Here is a 19184-nt window from a genome sequence, read left to right as displayed (position 1 = left end):
TTTACTATTATTTATAATTATTTATAGTAACTAGTATATCATCTTATATACCACACTAGAATTTTCCTTTCAATTTTCTCATTATCCACATTCTAAAAGTCAGGAAGCCCTTGTTTGAATTATGAATAATCACATTTCTTTTCAGCATTTTACAATGTTCACCTAATATATACAGTCACCTTTCAAACCTGTTCTGTTTCTAAATGAGTACAGCATACAACCCTTTTGGTGTGCGTAGTTAATATAAATGGTGACCCAAAGTAGGGATAGGTCATTACAAGTGGATCTGGAGCCATCCTTATAACTGATCTTAACATAGTGAAACTACCACCTTCTTAGTACCTTTGTGTTTGGGCCAGAACATTAGTCTGAGTAGAACTACAACAATTTGTAAGAACTGTAAACAAATAATCTATAAAATACCAAAGCCTGTTATTTCTATGCATAAGAAGTGCTCTGTTAAGGTCATCTCTGTATTTATCGATTTATCTTGCCAGCTGATGTACCTATTAACTCATCAGTCTTTTCAGTCCAACAGACCACTAAGATTTTCTCAGCCTTTTGGTCATAATGGATGTGGTCTTGATTCTTAAAGACTATGCCCTGACGTAAAACACTGGTAGGCAAAAAATGCCTCAACTAATTGGGTCTTGGGAAAGAATTATACATGTGTTCAAGAACTTGTCCACACCTCAGATTAATCAAGACAGGAACTGTGTCTTTGCAAATTGGCATTGGTACTAATAAATGCCTTGTGTTCTGACAGAATAAGGTGTAGCCGACTCTCACAACAAACTTCTTACTCAATGGGGATATGGAAAACAAGTGCCTGCCATCAAACAACAAGGCCCAGTTTTCAGCAAGGATCAGCTGTCTTCTCCTGCTGCATCATTCTGGCATGTGTTCTTCACAGCATGGCCTTGTCTTCTTTCCTCGGCTAAACAGTTCCATATCAGGTAAAAATCCTTTTACTTCCCTTAGGATTTTCATCTCAGTAAGGTACATAGAATTTGAATCTCTCTCTGGCTCATCACTGGCATTGCATTGCTGGTGAATATGCATACTGACAGCACCTGACCCAACAGCTTGAAGTCCATGTCTCAGAGTCTGTCCACTGGTTCATGGACTTGTCCTCCAACTACTCAAAATCTGCTACCTGGACTATATGAATGGCTAAAATATTGCTTATAGTAGACTCTATCCTACAGCAGGTTGGTATAATGCCAGGATTCAATGACAAATACTTGACTTGAATGGGCTGGTTTCCCAATAGGTTGGAATCTCAGGACACTCTCCAGAGTCTTCTAAATAACAAATAATAGCAACAATTCACTCTTATATGACAGTGGAGTCTCTTAAAAGAGTTGCTTTGTCTCAGCAGCTGTGGAAAAGAGGACTGATTTCTTCATTGTGATGCACTGGCTTTGCTGAGGGTACTGCAGCAAAGACAAACACATTTAAAGAGTCTCTAGTTGTAATGCTGTAAATCTCCAGAGTGAAATACAAACAACAACTAATCACACTCATTAATAATACTCTCAAAATACTGCACAATTCATTTGCGTCAGTAGAATCTTGCTAATTCACACCAATTATTGGGAGTCCCATAGTGAATTACTGAATTTTATGAATTCACAAATTGTGGACAAATATAATAAAAGATCAGGAGAAAACATCACAAAATATACTTTATTAATTTCTTTGAAAACTGCAGTTTAATTTTAATCCTTTAAGAATACGGCATAATGAACTTTTCCTTCTCCCAGGAACTCAGAAGGGATGTTAAACAGCAGCTAATCAAACTAGACATTTTAAAAATTAGAAAGCCTGGGTAACTTGCATCCAAGAACTGTGAAAGAGCTGGCTGAGAGCTCTCTCAACCAGTAATGTTTATTTTCAAGAAGTCTTGGAACACTGGGGAAGTTCCAGATGATGGGAAGAAACTAATGTCATGCCAATATTTACAAAGGGTAAATGGGATGACCAGAGTAACTTGTAGACCTGTTACCCTGACATTGACCCCAGGCAAAGGTATGATAAGATCAAGTGGCTGGAAGATGAATCTAGGCAAATTCAGACTAGAAATAAGGTGCAATTTTTTAACAGTGAAGATAATTAACCATTAGAACAACTTTCTAAGGGCTATGGTTGATTCTCGATCATTGTCAATTTTAAAATCAAAATTGGATGTTTTTTCTAATGGCATGCTCCAGTTCGAAGAGGGATTAATTTGGGGAAGTCCTATCACCTGTGTTATACAGGAGATCAGACTAAATGATCAAAATGGTCTCTTTGGATCTATAAATCTAAGCAATGTGCTAATGAAGTTTTAGTAATGCGAGATATCACTACCACACTTTGTTATTAAACTGTAATGCTAAGGGCATCTGCAAGTTGTCTGTGGACTTCTACATATGGGAAGCAGAAATTAATTGGAATCCTTCTCTGTTCACAGGCTCTATCTTGCTGTTCAGATCTGGGTGAGTGAAGAGTTTCAAGTGCTGAAGAGTTGAAACACGTGGTTAGTTGACCATCTACTTAGTCAGCTGCTGTTGAGTGACTACTATGTACCATTCTATGTACATACTCCTGCTATGTAACTATCTCTACAACTAGCTTTACAGTATGTCTCATGCTTTTTTTAAAATGGACCCTCACTTTCCATAACAATCAGTGTCACCATGAGTAAGTGGCCAATCTTGATTTGCTTGTTTGTGGCTTTTGTGTACATTTGATGCTCCCAATTGACCCTGTCTCTTGTGTGACTGCTGATGGGAGTTCCACCCAGGTGGGCTTCTACATCATCACAGAGGGTGTGGCCAGTTAGGACAGAAGCAGCTGCCTGAAAAGGTTGCAGAAATCATAGGATGATTACCCTTACATCTTTTTCAAAAGTGGATCTGGGTGTGGTGGGACTAAGTGGGGGCAACTGGGAAGGAGCATTTGAGACCTTCCCAGCTCTGGGGACAGGGAGAGCTAAAAATCACCCTTCAAAAGGAAAATGAATGAGCAAGTGATGGCCCAGGCCTGAGCTAAGGAGGAGGTATTGGATGGATGCACACCTATCACGGTATTTGTGAGCATGAGCTGGGCATAAGGAAACATGCCTGTGTGCTTTTGGGAATGTACATTTTAAGGGATAGGTCAATATAGACACAAATGTACTGCTGAATAAACTTTCCCATGAGATTCAGACCTAAGAAATTAGGTATAACAGAACCATTGGAACATCACTTCCAATCATAGAATCATAGAAACATAGAATCATAGAATATCAGGGTTGAAAGGGACCTCAGGAGGTTATCTAGTCCAACCCCCTGTTCAAAGCAGGACCAATCCCCAACTAAATCATCCCAGCCAGGGCTTTGTCAAGTCTGACCCTAAAAACCTCTAAGGAAGGAGATTCCACCACCTCCCTAGGTAACCGATTCCAGTGCTTCACCACCCTCCTAGTGAAAAACTTTTTCCTAATATCCAACCTAAAGCTCCCCCATTGCAACTTGAGACCATTACTCCTTGTTCTATCATCTGGTACCACTGAGAACAGTCTAGATCCATCCTCTTTGGAACCCCTCTTTGGATGCAGCTATCAAATCCCTCCTCATTCTTCTCTTCTGCAGACTAAATAATCCCAGTTCTCTCAGCCTCTCCTCATAAGTCATGTGCTCCAGCTCCCTAATCATTTTTGTTGTCCTCTGCTGGACTCCCTCAAATTTTTCCACATCCTTCTTGTAGTGTAGGGTCTAAAACTGGACACAGTACTCCAGATGAGGCCTCACCAATGCCAAATAGAGGGGAATGATCAAGTCCCTCGATCTGCTGGCAATGCTCCTACTTATACAGCCCAAAATGCCATTAGCCTTCTTGGCTAACCTTCTTTGCAATCTCTGTGCAATAGTAGATATATTCCAGATCTTTTGCTTCTGGTCCCAGCTAGAAATGCTACAAGAGTAGATTTTGTGGAAACATTATGTGGTTTCATCCAGGCTGGACATGGACGTCCATGAAAAATGAGGATAGAAACTTCAACCAAATATTTCAGAATCTTAAAAAAATGTTTGGTTGATATTTTGTGCTAAAAATTGCAGAGGCTTTTGGAGTGAACATGGAATTCCTTTTTTCCTCAATCAGTTTGCCCATCTCTCGACCTCCTAGATACTATGGTGACTAAGTACTCTAGAAATCCAGAAATAAGATTAGATGAAAGATAAGTAGGCTGTGTGGCTTTGATTCTGGCTATGATGTGTTGTACATCTTTGTGGATTTGCTTCAATTAATGTTGTGCATTGATTTGATACATGATCTTTTCTTTTAATTGAGGAGGGAATTTATTTGGGTGGATACTGCAAAATCAGAAGAGCTCCCATTAAATTCACAACGTGAATTTCATTTCATTGGGTAATGAATATTTTTGTAAGTAGCACTCTCTATATATTTCAGCATTTGAATGCTCATTTCAGCATATAGCCATGGTATTTCTGAGTTTTTGAATTGAACAGCACCCTATGCAAAAAGTCATTTAGGATTCTAACAGATGTACTACTTTATTTAGGCAAGAGCAGTCTCTTTATCTGTTATTTTGCAGCTGACATGAAAGCTTTGAATGGAGCCATGGCATTATCTGTTTGACAATAATTTGATGGAACACTACATTGTGGTATAAATTAGTGTCAAGAAGCAAAACGTTAATGATAGGGGCCCTTCCTTGCACTGGTGACTTAAATAGCATGTTTCCTTAAAAACTCAACAATGACTCACTCCCTATTTAAATAAAACCCCTCTATGCTATTTAAATATGCCATGTAGTTCTGGTGCATATTTTCTTTGATTGCAAGTACTTTAGTGTTGACTTGAATAGGTTCCAAACAAATTGTTGAACATAGTACTGATTTATTCTCGAAATATGTTACTTTATACACCATATTATTATTGAGAAGTGTTTGACCATTAAATAAAAAGGTGTTCATACAGTATAATTGGCAGAATTAAAGTTGAGAGCGCTTTTCTTTTCCACCTTGGAGAGGACATCAGACCTGGGTAGACTCAGGAGTGGAATCTTAAATTTACCCTATGAATTTAATATTACAATTTAAAATGCAAACCCAAAAAGTATAAAAAAAGGCCTGACACAGAGAAAGTTTCTGATGGATTAATGGACTCTATTGGCCCTTTTAATTCATGGTCAGATCCTCAGTTGCTGTAAATTGGCGTAGCTCTGTTGAGCTCAATGGAGCTATTCTAGTTGGGATCACCTGAGGGCAGGGCCGGCTCCAGGCACCAGCCTACCAAGCATGTGCTTGGGGCGGCACCTGGAGAGGGGCGGTGCTCCAGCTGGCCGGGGAGAGCGGGGCCGCGGCTGGGCTCTCCGCCCTCCTCCCAGCGCTCCGGCCGGCCAGGGAGAGCGGGGCCGCCCTCCCCCGGCGCTCCGGCCAGTCGGGGAGAGCGGGGCCCCGGCCGGGCTCTCCGCCCTCCTCCCGGCGCTCTGGCCGGTCGGGGAGAGCGGGGCCCCGGCTGGGCTCGCCACCCTCCCCCCAGCGCTCCGGCCGGCCGGGGAGAGCGGGGCCATGGCCGGGCTCTCCGCCCTCCCTGCGGCGCTCCGGCCGGCCGGGGAGAGCAGGGCCATGGCCGGGCTCGGCGCCCTCCCCGCCGTGCTCCCCGTCGGGGGTCCGGGGGCGGCGGGAGGCTTTTTTGCCTAGGGTGGCAAAAAAGCCAGAGCCGGCCCTGCCTGAGGGTCTGCTTTCATACATTTTAGAAGTCATTTATCCATGCGCCTCACAAATAAAGGAAATATTTCCCCCTAGAATTCAGATTAAATGGACTCACTGTTAATTTATACCCTACTGTAAATCAGCTTAATTTAGTTCTGTTTTCAAACAGATATGTCAATCTGATAGTTTAGGGGCATATTCTTCTTGTATATACATACATTGCATTCTGAGTGCTGAATGGAGCCAAGCTCACTACCAGCAAAATAGTAACAATAAAGAAGAACAAATTAATGGTTTATTGTGATTTTTTTTAGAATTCAATGCTCAGGGCACGTGTATCGACTGTTAAAAACACAACAGTAATTTAAGGTCAGTGTCCAGCAAACTTCTCCATCTGGATCTCCCCCAAAACTAAGAGCTTCCACCAAACCAAACCAACTGCTACTCGCTACTACTTAGAAAAAGCCTGGGTGAGCAAATAGGCCTTGCAGCCTGACCTGAACATGAACACATTTGGACTCTAATGATCCAAAGCAGGAAGAATATTCCACAGCTGAGGCTCTTTCATGGAGAACAATTTCCTTGAACCCCCTTACAGACAAACCACAGAGCTGTTAGCTTGAGCACTTTGAACGATCTCAACTGCCCAGGTATTGCATGGAGACAGCCTGTATCTGAAGTACCCACGTTTCAACTCATTTAAGGCTCTATAGGTTAAAACTCACATCTTAAATTGCACCTGGAAATGAACTGGAAGTGAGTGTTGATCCCAGTGTGCCCGTGTAACATATTTCTTTCATAACATAACCCTTCACAGACAGGCACCGTCTGCATTAGCGGAAATTTCAGAGTGGTCTTAAGCAGTCGCCTCGCAGAGTACACTGTAATAATTGAGGTGACAAAAGCCTGGGTTCCTTTGCCAAAAGCTGCACCTCCTTCCACCCGGCACAAGTAATAAAATGTGCACTTGACCCTGACCCGCATCAAGAAGCCTACGGAAGCAAACTCCCTCTGATTTCAATGGCCATTGGGCCTGCATATCTGAGGGCATCCAATTCATAAACCCTAAAAGGCATGCCCTGGCTCTCATTTATTTTAATGTGGAATGGAATTTGTCCCTCTGTAATTTCAATGCAATACAACCATAGCTAAGTAATGAAAAGGTATGTTTTCTGCATCTTTACATAGTCAGGTCTTTTCCCACATAGCAGCACTTAGCCAGCTGAAATCAGTCCCATTGCAACCATGCCACAAGTGGTAAGGACCAAAAGAAGTAAATGACCTTCCCTAGTCTATGTCCAAGGCCAGACTGTGTCTCCTTCTGCTGTTCACCTACAATCGTTCTTGTACCCTGAATATGCATGTTTTCTTGATGACCATTGAGGGCAAATGCTTCATTGGGAAGTAGTACTTGGTCAATGGCAGGACAAAGTATGGTTGCAAGATTGTAACCTGTTGACAGCAGGAATTGAGGAGACTGAGAGGATGGAAAAAGAGAACGTATTAGGAAAAAGAAGAGAAGGTAGATGAGGGCAAAAGAGTAAATATTGGAAGAGTATATAAGAGAAAGGAAAATAAGAGAATGGTAGAGAAGGGATAGAATAGTCATATGAAATAAATCCCTGGAGGCTTAAGAGTTGCTACTAATGACCCTATTTGTATTGATAGCTTCACCTCTGATTATGTAGCTTTAGCAGCAATTCTGTTGTCTTACTGTTGTGACTAGATATAAATACAGTATGTTAGTGGCTATGACTTTCATCAGAGTGCAAGAGATTTCGAATGAACACGTTCAGGAAAAGGTCATAATTTATATTTCTTGGGGTGGGGGGTTATGATCTTATTTCCCTCCCTTTAACACATATGCAGTTGACTCAGCTGATGCTTTCAAGCTAGTAATTATGTTTGTTTATATTTGGTTTGCTACTCAAAATGGTCTTCACCCATAGGCAGCTTTTTACCTGAAACAGACCTACCATGAAACTGCGATAACACAGGAGCGCATATCTGCCCATCCTAGGTGAAATACATCCCAGTGCAGAGGTGAAGTAAATTAAATTGGCTCCTATTTATCCTTCCACTAGTATTATTCCACACTCAGAAGACCATAATTGCTCCAAACACTCACATATTAGCAAAATTTACCTTAGAGTTTCACCAGACGATCCCCTTCTTTTCCATAGGTTGACCAGGCTACTTGAGCGGCTTGCAGCTGAAGATGACTTTCCATCCCCTACGTGCATGCGGACCACGGTCGACGTGGTGAATGCGCTGCGTACATTCCTTTCTGGCTTAGCGAGGATGATGTACACCTTTGGCACAAACATGCAGCCGAGGGCCACAGTGGCACTCAGGCTTACAGAAAAACACATGGTGATTATCTTGTAGTTGCTACCAAAATATATGGGCACAAAGGCCAGCCAAATGATACAGGTGGTATACATTGTAAAGGCGATATACTTCGCTTCATTGAAATTAGCTGGGACATTTCTGGTCTTAAATGCATAAAAGGTGCAACTTAAAATTAATAATCCATTGTATCCAAGGGGAGTTACGACACCCAAGTTGGTGGTGTTACAAATCAAGTAGACCTCTCGGATACTTGGATAATCATGCATTATATCTGGTGGCTCCATTATGAAAAGGGCAACAATTATGCCTAACTGTATACATATTAAGATAAATGCAATAACCAACTGGGCACAGGCACTCATGAACCTAGGTTTCTTTGTACAGATTTTCTTCTTGCTGCCAGCTAGAATTCTTGCAATGCGATTGGTTTTAGTTACTAGGGCAGAGTAACTCATAGCCGGGGACAGACCGATGCCAATTCTTTGAAGGTAACAATAAATCCGTTGAGGCTTTGCAATGAGACAGAAAGTACACAAGTAACCCAAGCAGATGCCAGCGAGAATAATGTAGCAGAGTTCTCGGCTGGATGACTTGACAACTGGGGTATCGCGGTACATGATGAATATAGCTGTAACAAACAGGGTGGCCAGTAGACCCAGACAGGAAAAAACAACTGCTGCTATTGGTTCAGGATCGCCCCATCTGAGGTACTGGACTGGGATGAGATCACAACCTGTTTTAAAAGAAAAAGTGGCAAATTGAAATATAAAAAGTCAGATTTGTATAATTACAGTTTCTTCTTGTTAATTTTATCTAATTTTAGTCTTTCCAGAATTTTTCAGAGGCGTATGCATAGAGAATGACAATCGACTAATGTTAAGATGACATTGCTAGGATGGCACATGAGACATTTTTCAGTGTTATCTTATTTTAGTAACATAGATCGTCTTATTTTGAGCCCGTGATGACATCTTCTAAAAAAGGCCAGTACAAGCAGACATTTAGAGCGGGAATTGCAAAAGCACTTAGCTTCAATTGACTACTTCAATTGACTTCAGTGGGAGGAGAGTTAGGCCACCCTGAGAGCTTTTGAGCAGGCCACCTATAATCATGCTGTGTATTTTGGCTTTTTATGTGTAGTTATAATAATTTCTCAGCCATTTTCACAGTCATATTACATGAAATTGAACGTAGTTACTCTGTAGTAATATACAGCTCAGTGAGGCACCGCATCTTCAGCACGATCAGGTATGTTATATTCTGTGGACTATATTGTTGCCTCCACCTGTGGGAACAGAGATGACAAGGATCTTGCTTTGTCTCTCAGGGGGCATGGAAGGACAGAGGGCTGCTTCCTCAGCACTGTTACCCCTTTTTCTGCTCCTCTTCTTGGGTGTTCTATGGGATCAGAATGCACAGCTGGGGTGTAGCAGGGGGCCCGATAACAATCACTCTCTACATCACTGTATCCTCCCTTCATCCTCATGAGACATTTCGCAAGTAAGGCCTTGTCTTCACAAGACAATGGCACCGAGTTGACTAGACGGGTTTAGAAACCAGTTGAGTTAAATCAGTGCAACTCCTTCTCATGGACACTTGTATTTTGGTCTAGTGTTTATATGGATTTAGTTTCAACCAGTAAGGAATCAAATATAATTCACTTTTAAACCACATTAAGGCCATTCACACTCGGGTATTGCACCGATTTAATAAAACCAGCTCCAAACAGCTATAGATAAATTTTCTCATGGAGACAAGTCCTATGTTAGTGCTGTCTCTATTGTCAGCCTTGATTTGGCTGGTTTCATCCTCTGCAATGTGGAACTTCTTCTGGGGTGATGGGCTGTTCCCAGGGGAGCAGCCGGGTGGGGAGACGGCTCCATTAGAGCTTTGTTGTGATAAGGGCTGATTGGCATTGCACAGGGGCCTCTGAATAGATGCACCTGCCTCTGAGAATCCCAAGGGATCTTGTTTATCTTGTGGCCAAATCCCCAGCCAGGCCCACAAGGGAACCACAGCCCCCTCAAGGGAAGATTAGCTGCGTAAATCTGAGGTTTCCTTCACAGAGCCAGTGGTACCAACTCATTTGATTGCAAGCCTCCCAATGTGTGGTATTTTTCTTAAAGCCTCAGTTGCTGGAATCTATAGACTGTGTAGGAATCTGAACTTTCACTTAAAAAAAAGTAAGTTTCTAACCCTCATGGTTACAGAGAAAAGCTTGAACACGTGACATGAATTAATCCTAAAGACTCACAAACCAGAAGGAAAATGAAAAGAGCCCCAATATTTATGTATTTATTAAAACCACAGCATGAGTTTTAAGCCAATCTCTTGAATTTCTGTAGATTGACTTGGGATTTTTGAAGGCTTGAGCCTGACAGTACTGCCTGCACTATGTAGGAGCAGCCCATATAAAGGATAATATGGCTCTTGGGCCCTTTACACCTGTTCCATGCCTACATAATTGGCATGGATTATTTTGTAAATTCTCATTTTTCAGACCACACTGTTTGATTAGCTATTACTAACATATACTTCTGTCAATTACCACTAATAACAATACTAATAATATTTAATCAAATTAAAGACATGCAATTTTTGTACTGTTACTTCTATAATAATGATGGCTTACAGTTCAAAATGCACTTAGTTACCACGATGAAAGGTGCTTAAGGAAAACACAAACTTGAGAGAGAGGACACTAATGGATGCCCTGTAATCTTGCATTAACACGTCATTCCATTTTCCCATAGTCATAACTTTAACAATCAACGCTACAGTGAATGAAATATTTCCTAAGAAGGAAACTAACTACTGGTCTCATCAGCTCCCACGTTGCTGATCTATGACTCTCCAGGCTGGAAGAGATGCCTCAGTCCCTTTTCTTAGCTAATAGGGGAGGATATGGAAACACTTTGTATGTGGCTGGACCCAGGAAGTGACACCTCTCTCTTTGCAGAGTGAGGAGGAGCAGGCCAGGCCGGAGGGCTGCACGGTGAGCTGAGAGCAGGGCCGGCTCCAGGCACCAGCCCACCAAGCTTGTGCTTGGGGCGGCACCTGGAGGGGGGCAGCGCGGCGCTCCGGCCCCCGGGGAGAGCGGGGCCACGGCCGGGCTCGCCACTCTCCCCCCGGCGCTCTGGCCGCCCTCACCCCCGGCGCCCTCCCCCCCGGCGCCCTCCCCCCGGCCGCCGGGGGGAGAGCGGTGAGCCCTCTTGCCGCCCTGCCCCCTGCGCTCTGGCCGCCGGGGGGAGAGGCGGAGCCCCGGCCGGGGCTCGCCGCCCTGCCCCCGGTGCTCTGGCCGCCGGGGGGAGAGCCGAGCCCAGGCCGGGGCTCGCCGCCCTCCTCCCGGGGCTCCGGCCGCCCTCCCCCCCCCCGCCCCCGCAGGGGGTGGGGGCGGCCGGAGGCTTTTTTGCCTGGAGCGGCAAAAAAGCCAGAGCCGGCCCTGGCCGAGAGCTGTTTATATCTTATCTAATTTATGTGGTTTTTTACCTACATTCATTTAGGATTTGATCCAAAACCATTGAAGTGAATGGAAAAACTCCCATTGACTTCAATGGGTTTTGGATCAGGCCCATACTGCGCCCCACACTGAATGTCCCTTATATAGGTGAATCTCTCACTACAGTCAAAGGTGTCTGATGCAACACAGCTGACCTTCCCTAAAGATCATAGATTTTTTTGCCCCAAGTTCAGCTTTCCAAATGTGCACTGAGTTTTTGAAGGCTCTGCTCTCATTACGGAAGGTTCCTTTCTGGGAATGTCAGTAAAGCAAAACCATTGCCTAAGGAAGCTCGTTTCAGTACTCGAGAATGTGACTTGGCACCTGGATAGGACGCTTGCCAATTTGAGGTCCCCCTGGCTTCAAAACACCACTTGTTCTAAACAGAGGTGCCAAGTGTTTACAGATTGAGAATGAGATGGACCAAATAAACAAATAAATAACAAGGGAGGTACATATTTGCAGGAAAAAATGAACTCTGCAGAGTTCTGCAGAGAACATTTTTGTTATTACTGAGAAGGAACTTTTGTCAGTAATTAAATCTATTGTCTATTTGCACCATTATTTGTATGGGAGAAAATCTGTGTTTATCTCAGATCACGAGTCTTTACAATGGCCCTTTACAGTTGGAGAATCATAAAGGGGCATTTAGCCAAGCAGCTGCAGGAACCATGGACCTGATCCAAAGCCCATTGACATCAATTGAAGACGTCAATTCAATGGGCTTTGGATCAGGCCCTATAAGCACATGATTCCAAGGTGACACACATGATAGTGATGCTTTGTCCAAATGGCCTTGTTGAATGATGTGTAAAATAGAGGACTGGACCACTTGTAATTACTACTTGACCCCATGGCATTTTTGATAAGAGTAGAGTGTTAACTCTGTCCAAATTCTAACTCAGTTAACTGCATTCTGCCTACAAAAATGTATACCTGCCATGTTTCAATCCAGAGATGGGTAAATGTCAGTGGTGAGGAAAGTTAGCCCTACATAGTGTTTGTCTACTATCAGTCTACTATGTTAATGGGGCACTTTGTTCTCTTTTGGGGCAACGCATACTATGCATGCTGATAACATAATATTGGGCCAGATCTCCAGCAGCCATAAACTGGTGTTACGCCAATTAAATCAATGGAGTTAGACTAATTTATATCAGTCACAGATTTTGCCTACTATTTTGTAGTCTTTTTTTTTTTTTTTTAAAAGACACTGGTGGCTCCAATATAAAAACCACTGCATTTCCAAGGGTCTGAGTGGGGATGGGAGTGGGAATTGAAAGAAAAGGGAAGATTTTTAAATGGTAGAATCACCAATTCATAGATTCATAGATTCATAGATTCTAGGACTGGAAGGGACCTCGAGAGGTCATCGAGTCCAGTCCCCTGCCCGCATGGCAGGACCAAATACTGTCTAGACCATCCCTGATAGACATTTATCTAATCTACTCTTAAATATCTCCAGAGATGGAGATTCCACAACCTCCCTAGGCAATTTATTCCAGTGTTTAACCACCCTGACAGTTAGGAACTTTTTCCTAATGTCCAACCTAGACCTCCCTTGCTGCAGTTTAAGCCCATTGCTTCTTGTTCTATCCTTAGAGGCTAAGGTGAACAAGTTTTCTCCCTCCTCCTTATGACACCCTTTTAGATACCTGAAAACTGCTATCATGTCCCCTCTCAATCTTCTCTTTTCCAAACTAAACAAACCCAATTCTTTCAGCCTTCCTTCATAGGTCATGTTTTCTAGACCTTTAATCATTCTTGTTGCTCTTCTCTGGACCCTTTCCAATTTCTCCACAGCTTTCTTGAAATGCGGTGCCCAGAACTGGACACAATACTCCAGCTGAGGCCTAACCAGAGCAGAGTAGAGCGGAAGAATGACTTCTCGTGTCTTGCTCACATCACACCTGTTAATACATCCCAGAATCATGTTTGCTTTTTTTGCAACAGCATCACACTGTTGACTCATATTTAGCTTGTGGTCCACTATAACCCCTAGATCCCTTTCTGCCGTACTCCTTCCTAGACAGTCTCTTCCCATTCTGTATGTGTGAAACTGATTTTTTCTTCCTAAGTGGAGCACTTTGCATTTGTCTTTGTTAAACTTCATCCTGTTTAACTCAGACCATTTCTCCAATTTGTCCAGATCATTTTGAATTATGACCCTGTCCTCCAAAGCAGTTGCAATCCCTCCCAGTTTGGTATCGTCTGCACAGTTAATAAGCGTACTTTCTATGCCAATATCTAAGTCGTTAATGAAGATATTGAACAGAGCCGGTCCCCAAACAGACCCCTGCGGAACCCCACTCGTTATGCCTTTCCAGCAGGATTGGGAACCATTAATAACAACTCTCTGAGTACGGTTATCCAGCCAGTTATGCACCCACGTTATAGTAGCCCCATCTAAATTGTATTTGCCTAGTTTATCGATAAGAATATCATGCGAGACCCGTATCAAATGCCTTACTAAAGTCTAGGTATACCACATCCACAGCTTCTCCCTTATCCACAAGACTCGTTATCCTATCAAAGAAAGCTATCAGATTGGTCTGACATGATTTGTTCTTTACAAATCCATGCTGGCTGTTCCCTATCACCTTACCAGCTTCCAAGTGTTTGCAGATGATTTCCTTAATTACTTGGGTTTAATGGACAACAGCTACTCACCTGGAGACACCTTGGGCCTGACTTCCAGGAATGCGGATCACCCACAATTCATATTTTCAGCGATGGGATCTGATGGTACTCCCACTTCTGAAAATCAAGCTAAAGGCGTCTCACGTTGGGCACCCATGAACTGGGGAACCCAGACTAAGTAGCAAATTTGGACTTCACAGTGGCTTGTCAATTGGGAGTAAGGACTTGTCTACATGGGGACACTCAGGAAAATAAATTGAGATTAACCAAGTGTGTGAATTTAAAGTGGATTAGTTAAAACTGCATTAAACCCCTGTGCAGACAAACTCATTCAGAATTAAAGTGGATTTAACTCGGTTTAGTTTAATTCATTTTGGAATTTATTCACTTTGAGTTATTTTGGATTAACTTTCCTGGGTGACCCCATGTAGACAAGCCCTAAATGTAAGAATTTGGACTAGAATTTAGAAGGTTCTATTTCTGAGCCTTGTGTTCTTATCACTAGAAAATGCCTCTTTGTCTCTTTCCTTTATTTTCAGGGGATATTAATGTTTTTCCTAAGCTGTTTCCTGCCAATATCACTTATGTTATTAAAGGCAGAATTCATTCCATGAAAAATAACCCCTTTTTATATTAAATCTAATTAGTCTCTTTCCATTGTTTCTGTATCATGCACCCAAACATGAGTGTCATTGAAAATACAATTATCCACATTATGTCAAAAAAAATCAATGGGGTATGTGGCAAAGGTGCTAGGCGGAATGATCTGTTTCCCCATGGAAATACCATAAGGATGTGGGTCATTTAGCCTTTGACATCAGTGCAGCTAAGAAGACAGAGGAACACATTTACTGGCATGCTGGCGTAACACAATTTGGCCCTTAGTTACTAAATGCAGACTAATATGACATCCGTATTGTAGCAGTCTTAGCATGAAAAGCTTTTCATGGCAATAATGAAGTTATCACCATTTCTTAGTGTAACAAGGACATTTGGATTTTTATGAATCATTCTCATTAACATTAATAAAAGTTACCTGTGTGACTCCCATTCACTTTAATGAGAATATGCAGCTTATTTATCCTGAAGAAGATTAGGGGGCTGATTCTAATTTCACTGACATTGGCATAAATCAGGAGTCATTCCACTGAAGTCAATGAAGTTACACCAGTGTAAAACCGGCGGGAGAGCCGATTTCTGATATGTAATCACACTAATGCTTTCTTAAGATAGCACCTGCATGTGTATTCCACCATTTCCCAATACATTATAAGACTAAAGGACCTCAACGACCTATAGGTCCATCTTCCATTTTACCAAAGGATCACTTAATTAATGTTTGCTGGGATCACTTTGGTATTTTATATTCACAATGCTGCCTGCAGATTTCTGGAGCAGAAAACATTAGAAAATGATCTTTGTCTGGCAACCGGCCTTTATTCACAGCACAAAGAAACAAGGACTGTTTTTAGGATGGCTCCTAACTTTGCAACAGAGGTGACTCATGGCATGCACTTATCATCAGTTCCAGCCTATTTCACGCCTTTCAGGGTTTATTACTCTTTTTTAGATTCCCTTAATAAAATTCCCACAAAGAGATGAAAACTCAGGCTATTTATTCTCCTTCATTTTATTAGGAGGATGCTAAGCTATATGCAATGATTTATTCCACAATTAAGTTTAAAGACTGAATGTTTTTTATGAAATGATGATCAGCGAGGTTATCGTATAAACACATTTGCAGGTAATGGTTTCTGAGAATGGCATTTTGAAGGAGAGGATTACGTAAAGTAAAAGAAGGAAAAGGGAAAAAAGGTTTTGAACACTATGCCAGATTTATTGGCCAAGATTAAACTAATGTCAACACTGAAAAATGCATTATACGTAAAGGAGCCCACTTCTGCTCCACCAGACATATGCCTGGACACACCTTCCACCTACTTGCACCTCATTGGCAGGGCAATCATCCGGAAAGCTTGCTTCACAGGTTGGCTGGGGACTCCTGAGCCATAAGGGCTTCCCAGGTGGTATAAATACACCAGCCCTCTCTCCTGCCCCCTCGGGTGCATTGGGGGCAATCTCGGGTTGGTGGAAAGGCTTTTAGCATCTGGGGAAGTTTAGCGCTGTCTTGAGGGAGCACTATGTTGTGCTGAGAGCAAATTGACCCCAGGCTCACCCTAGGATTGGATGGGGGGGGGGGGTGGTACAAAGGTGGAATAAAGCTGCATGAATGTATCTGAGGCTAGAAATGTAGCTGCCTACAGGCCAAGGGGATGAGCACCTCAGAAATAAATTGATGTATAGACAGACAAGAATTCCCCCTTTATTGCTCTTTGACTTGTAAGCGGAAACGATGTTCGCACCAACACACTGCAACATTTATATACACTTAGTTGTGTGCACAGTACTCTGATTTGCAGGATCTTCTATCCCGTAAAAATGTCTCTCAGTCTCTGAGATATGAAAATTACAGGCAAGCTCACATGTTGACTGGAAACAGCTACATTTTGTGAAAAATATAGATGACATTAGCTGGAGCACTCTCTCTACAGTGTTACGAATTACATTCATTTGTGATCTTCTGCATCGCTGAACAATTTCTTCAGCAGTGAGAAAAGTTGGGATCTGATCGTGATAATGTTATTTATTTCTCTGGATTCCTTTGAAACCCTAGAGGCCCTCTTATGCTAGGCAATGTATAAATACATAGTCCTGCTCTGAGGACCTTATAATCTAAATGGATAAGATAAACTAAGGACTTAGCTGCACAGTGCATGCCAATGTGCAGCACTGAACTCCCCAGTGTGGATGCTGCAGGCGCTCTCTTCAAATAGGATTGCATTATCGCAAACTATGAATCTTTTAGTTTGCAGCTATAGGGTCCACACGGGGGAGTTACAGCACAGCATTTTGGTGCACACTGTTATTCACACCCCATAGTCCAAACTGTAGGGCAGTGTGGACGTAGACTAAGGGTGAGAGAAAGGAAATGTTGTTAACCTCATTTTACAGATGGAGAACTCAGGCAAGGAGATTTAAGAGCCTGACCCAAAGCTCATTGAAGTCAGTGGAAAGACCGTCATTGACTTTAATGACTTTTGGATCAATCCCAGTGAAAATCACTTGGCAAAGCCAGGAATTAAAACCAGATCTTCTGAGTCCAAGGCCAACACCTTAACTACAATCTCTCCTCACTAAATATAAAGCACCTTAAACAATTAAGACACAGCAGCTCTCCTCAACCAGAAAAGGGAGAAAAAAAACCCCTTTCTCCATTCAATGATCCCAGACCACAATATAACTGCCCTACGCCTTGATTCATCCCTTCACTCATTCCTTCTTCCCCCAAAGCCTGGCAAAAGCATAATTTATGCAAATGATCAAATCTAATTTTGCAAAGAAAGAAGAAAACAATAAGTTACGATGGAAGCAATAAATGTTCTGTACCGAGGAGTGTTTGGAGTCATAAAAGCAATTGTGTAAAATTGCACTCTCCCTGTATCTGATCCTTGTGTGTCTGAGTTACAGCTGTTCAAATTACTGACAAAAGCAAGATTTGAATGTCATTATAGTGGCAAAGTCAATATGAGACATGAGCCAGATCCTGTTCTGCCTCGTGCATTATCACCAGAACTGTCAGCTAATTCCTGACTGCAGTATCTTTATTTTTACTTATGATGACATAAGAAGCGTAACTGAGAGCTACAGTTGTAAAATAGTTCTTGCGTATGTGTGTGCATGCATGATTTTAGCAGCTTCTATTGCTTAAGTACCTAGGGTCTGATCCTACCAGGTGCTTTGCATATCATCTCCCAGTTATTTCTGTAGGAGTTGAGGGTGCTCGGCACCTGGCAGGAGCAGGCAATCAGCATCTCAAAGCATCCGTAGAGACTTGCCAATGCAACTGAACCCTGGTCTGTGCTCTTCATAAGCTGTCATACAAACTGTGCCAGAAACCAAGACTGAGCAGTGATTGCTTCCTGGGAATTGGTCACTTTCTGTTGATCTTCTCAGTGAGAGAGAGTGAGAGAGTGAGCAACTGTACACAGTACAAAGGAAGGGGTCATTTTGGTTCAGTACTTACAAAACTAGATCAGTTTTGATCCTGGGCTCTTGCTGACAGAATGCTTTGTATGGAATACAGCATGGAATTGTCAAGCTCCTTCTATGGAAAGTGCACTCCAAATGCCTGTTATCTTGTTTTCTGGGGTTGGGCTCTTCCCATTTTCTCACTGTTTATCCACACTATTAAATCCAAGCCCAGTTTTCATGAAGTATCCAGGGCTCCTACTCGCCTGCCCCCAGACAAAGAGGAGAGAACGCAACACCCTTTGCAGCCTTTCCCTGCTACTCCAAATGGTAATCAAATGGGCTGCCTAAGGGTGAAGCAGATTTTCCCAGTCCCTGCCTCTCCAGGGTTAGAATGCAGTCTCCATACGCAAACCTAATCCCTGACAGCTAGGAGCTCAGAACAGGGTCATAATCTGGCTACATCTGTCCAATACGACCATCAGACCACAAGACTTGGCCATAGTTGTAATAATGTCCTTGCTTTATTTTGTCACATCAAATGAAAACATTTCTTGTAACTGTGATGAAAAAAGAAACCTATTTCTGATATTCTGTCATTGTGTACAAACAGCCATCCAAAGAAAGAAAGAAAAAAGAAAATGAAAACATTTCAATGAATTGCGAAATATCTTTCCTCCTAATCTCATCTGAATCCAGCTAAGAAAATCAAATAGCCAGCACATGCAGAGTACATTAAGAAGAAGAAGAATCAAATGTCACCGATATTAATAGTATCTACCTTCCGTTCCTGTCCCCAAAGTAGCTGCTACTAAAACTTTGTTGCTATCACTCTTGCGCAGTCTCACAAGTCACACAAAGTGTGACTTACTCCCTCCCCCCTCCAAAAAAAAAAAGTTTTGAAATCAGCCATTAAGGAAAAGGAAACAAAGAAAGAGGAGTCAGCTGGAACAGGA

General features: G+C 42.4%; 1 protein-coding gene across 4 annotated transcripts in view; it reads right to left on the bottom strand.

Moving 5' to 3' along the window:
• The window catches only part of GRM5 (glutamate metabotropic receptor 5), a 346671-nt gene that overhangs the window by 23384 nt on the left and 304103 nt on the right, over nt 1–19184 (bottom strand). For all 4 annotated transcript variants that reach the window (XM_065406243.1, XM_065406260.1, XM_065406270.1 and 1 more), the window contains exon 7: nt 7854–8793. In XM_065406243.1, the coding sequence (XP_065262315.1) occupies nt 7854–8793 (940 nt within the window). The remainder of the gene's footprint in view (nt 1–7853; nt 8794–19184) is intronic.

Source organism: Emys orbicularis, chromosome 1 (assembly GCF_028017835.1).
Source record: "Emys orbicularis isolate rEmyOrb1 chromosome 1, rEmyOrb1.hap1, whole genome shotgun sequence".
Taxonomy (NCBI): domain Eukaryota; kingdom Metazoa; phylum Chordata; order Testudines; family Emydidae; genus Emys; species Emys orbicularis.
Note: the sequence above shows the minus strand (reverse complement) of the source record. Positions and strands in the feature narration are given on the sequence as shown.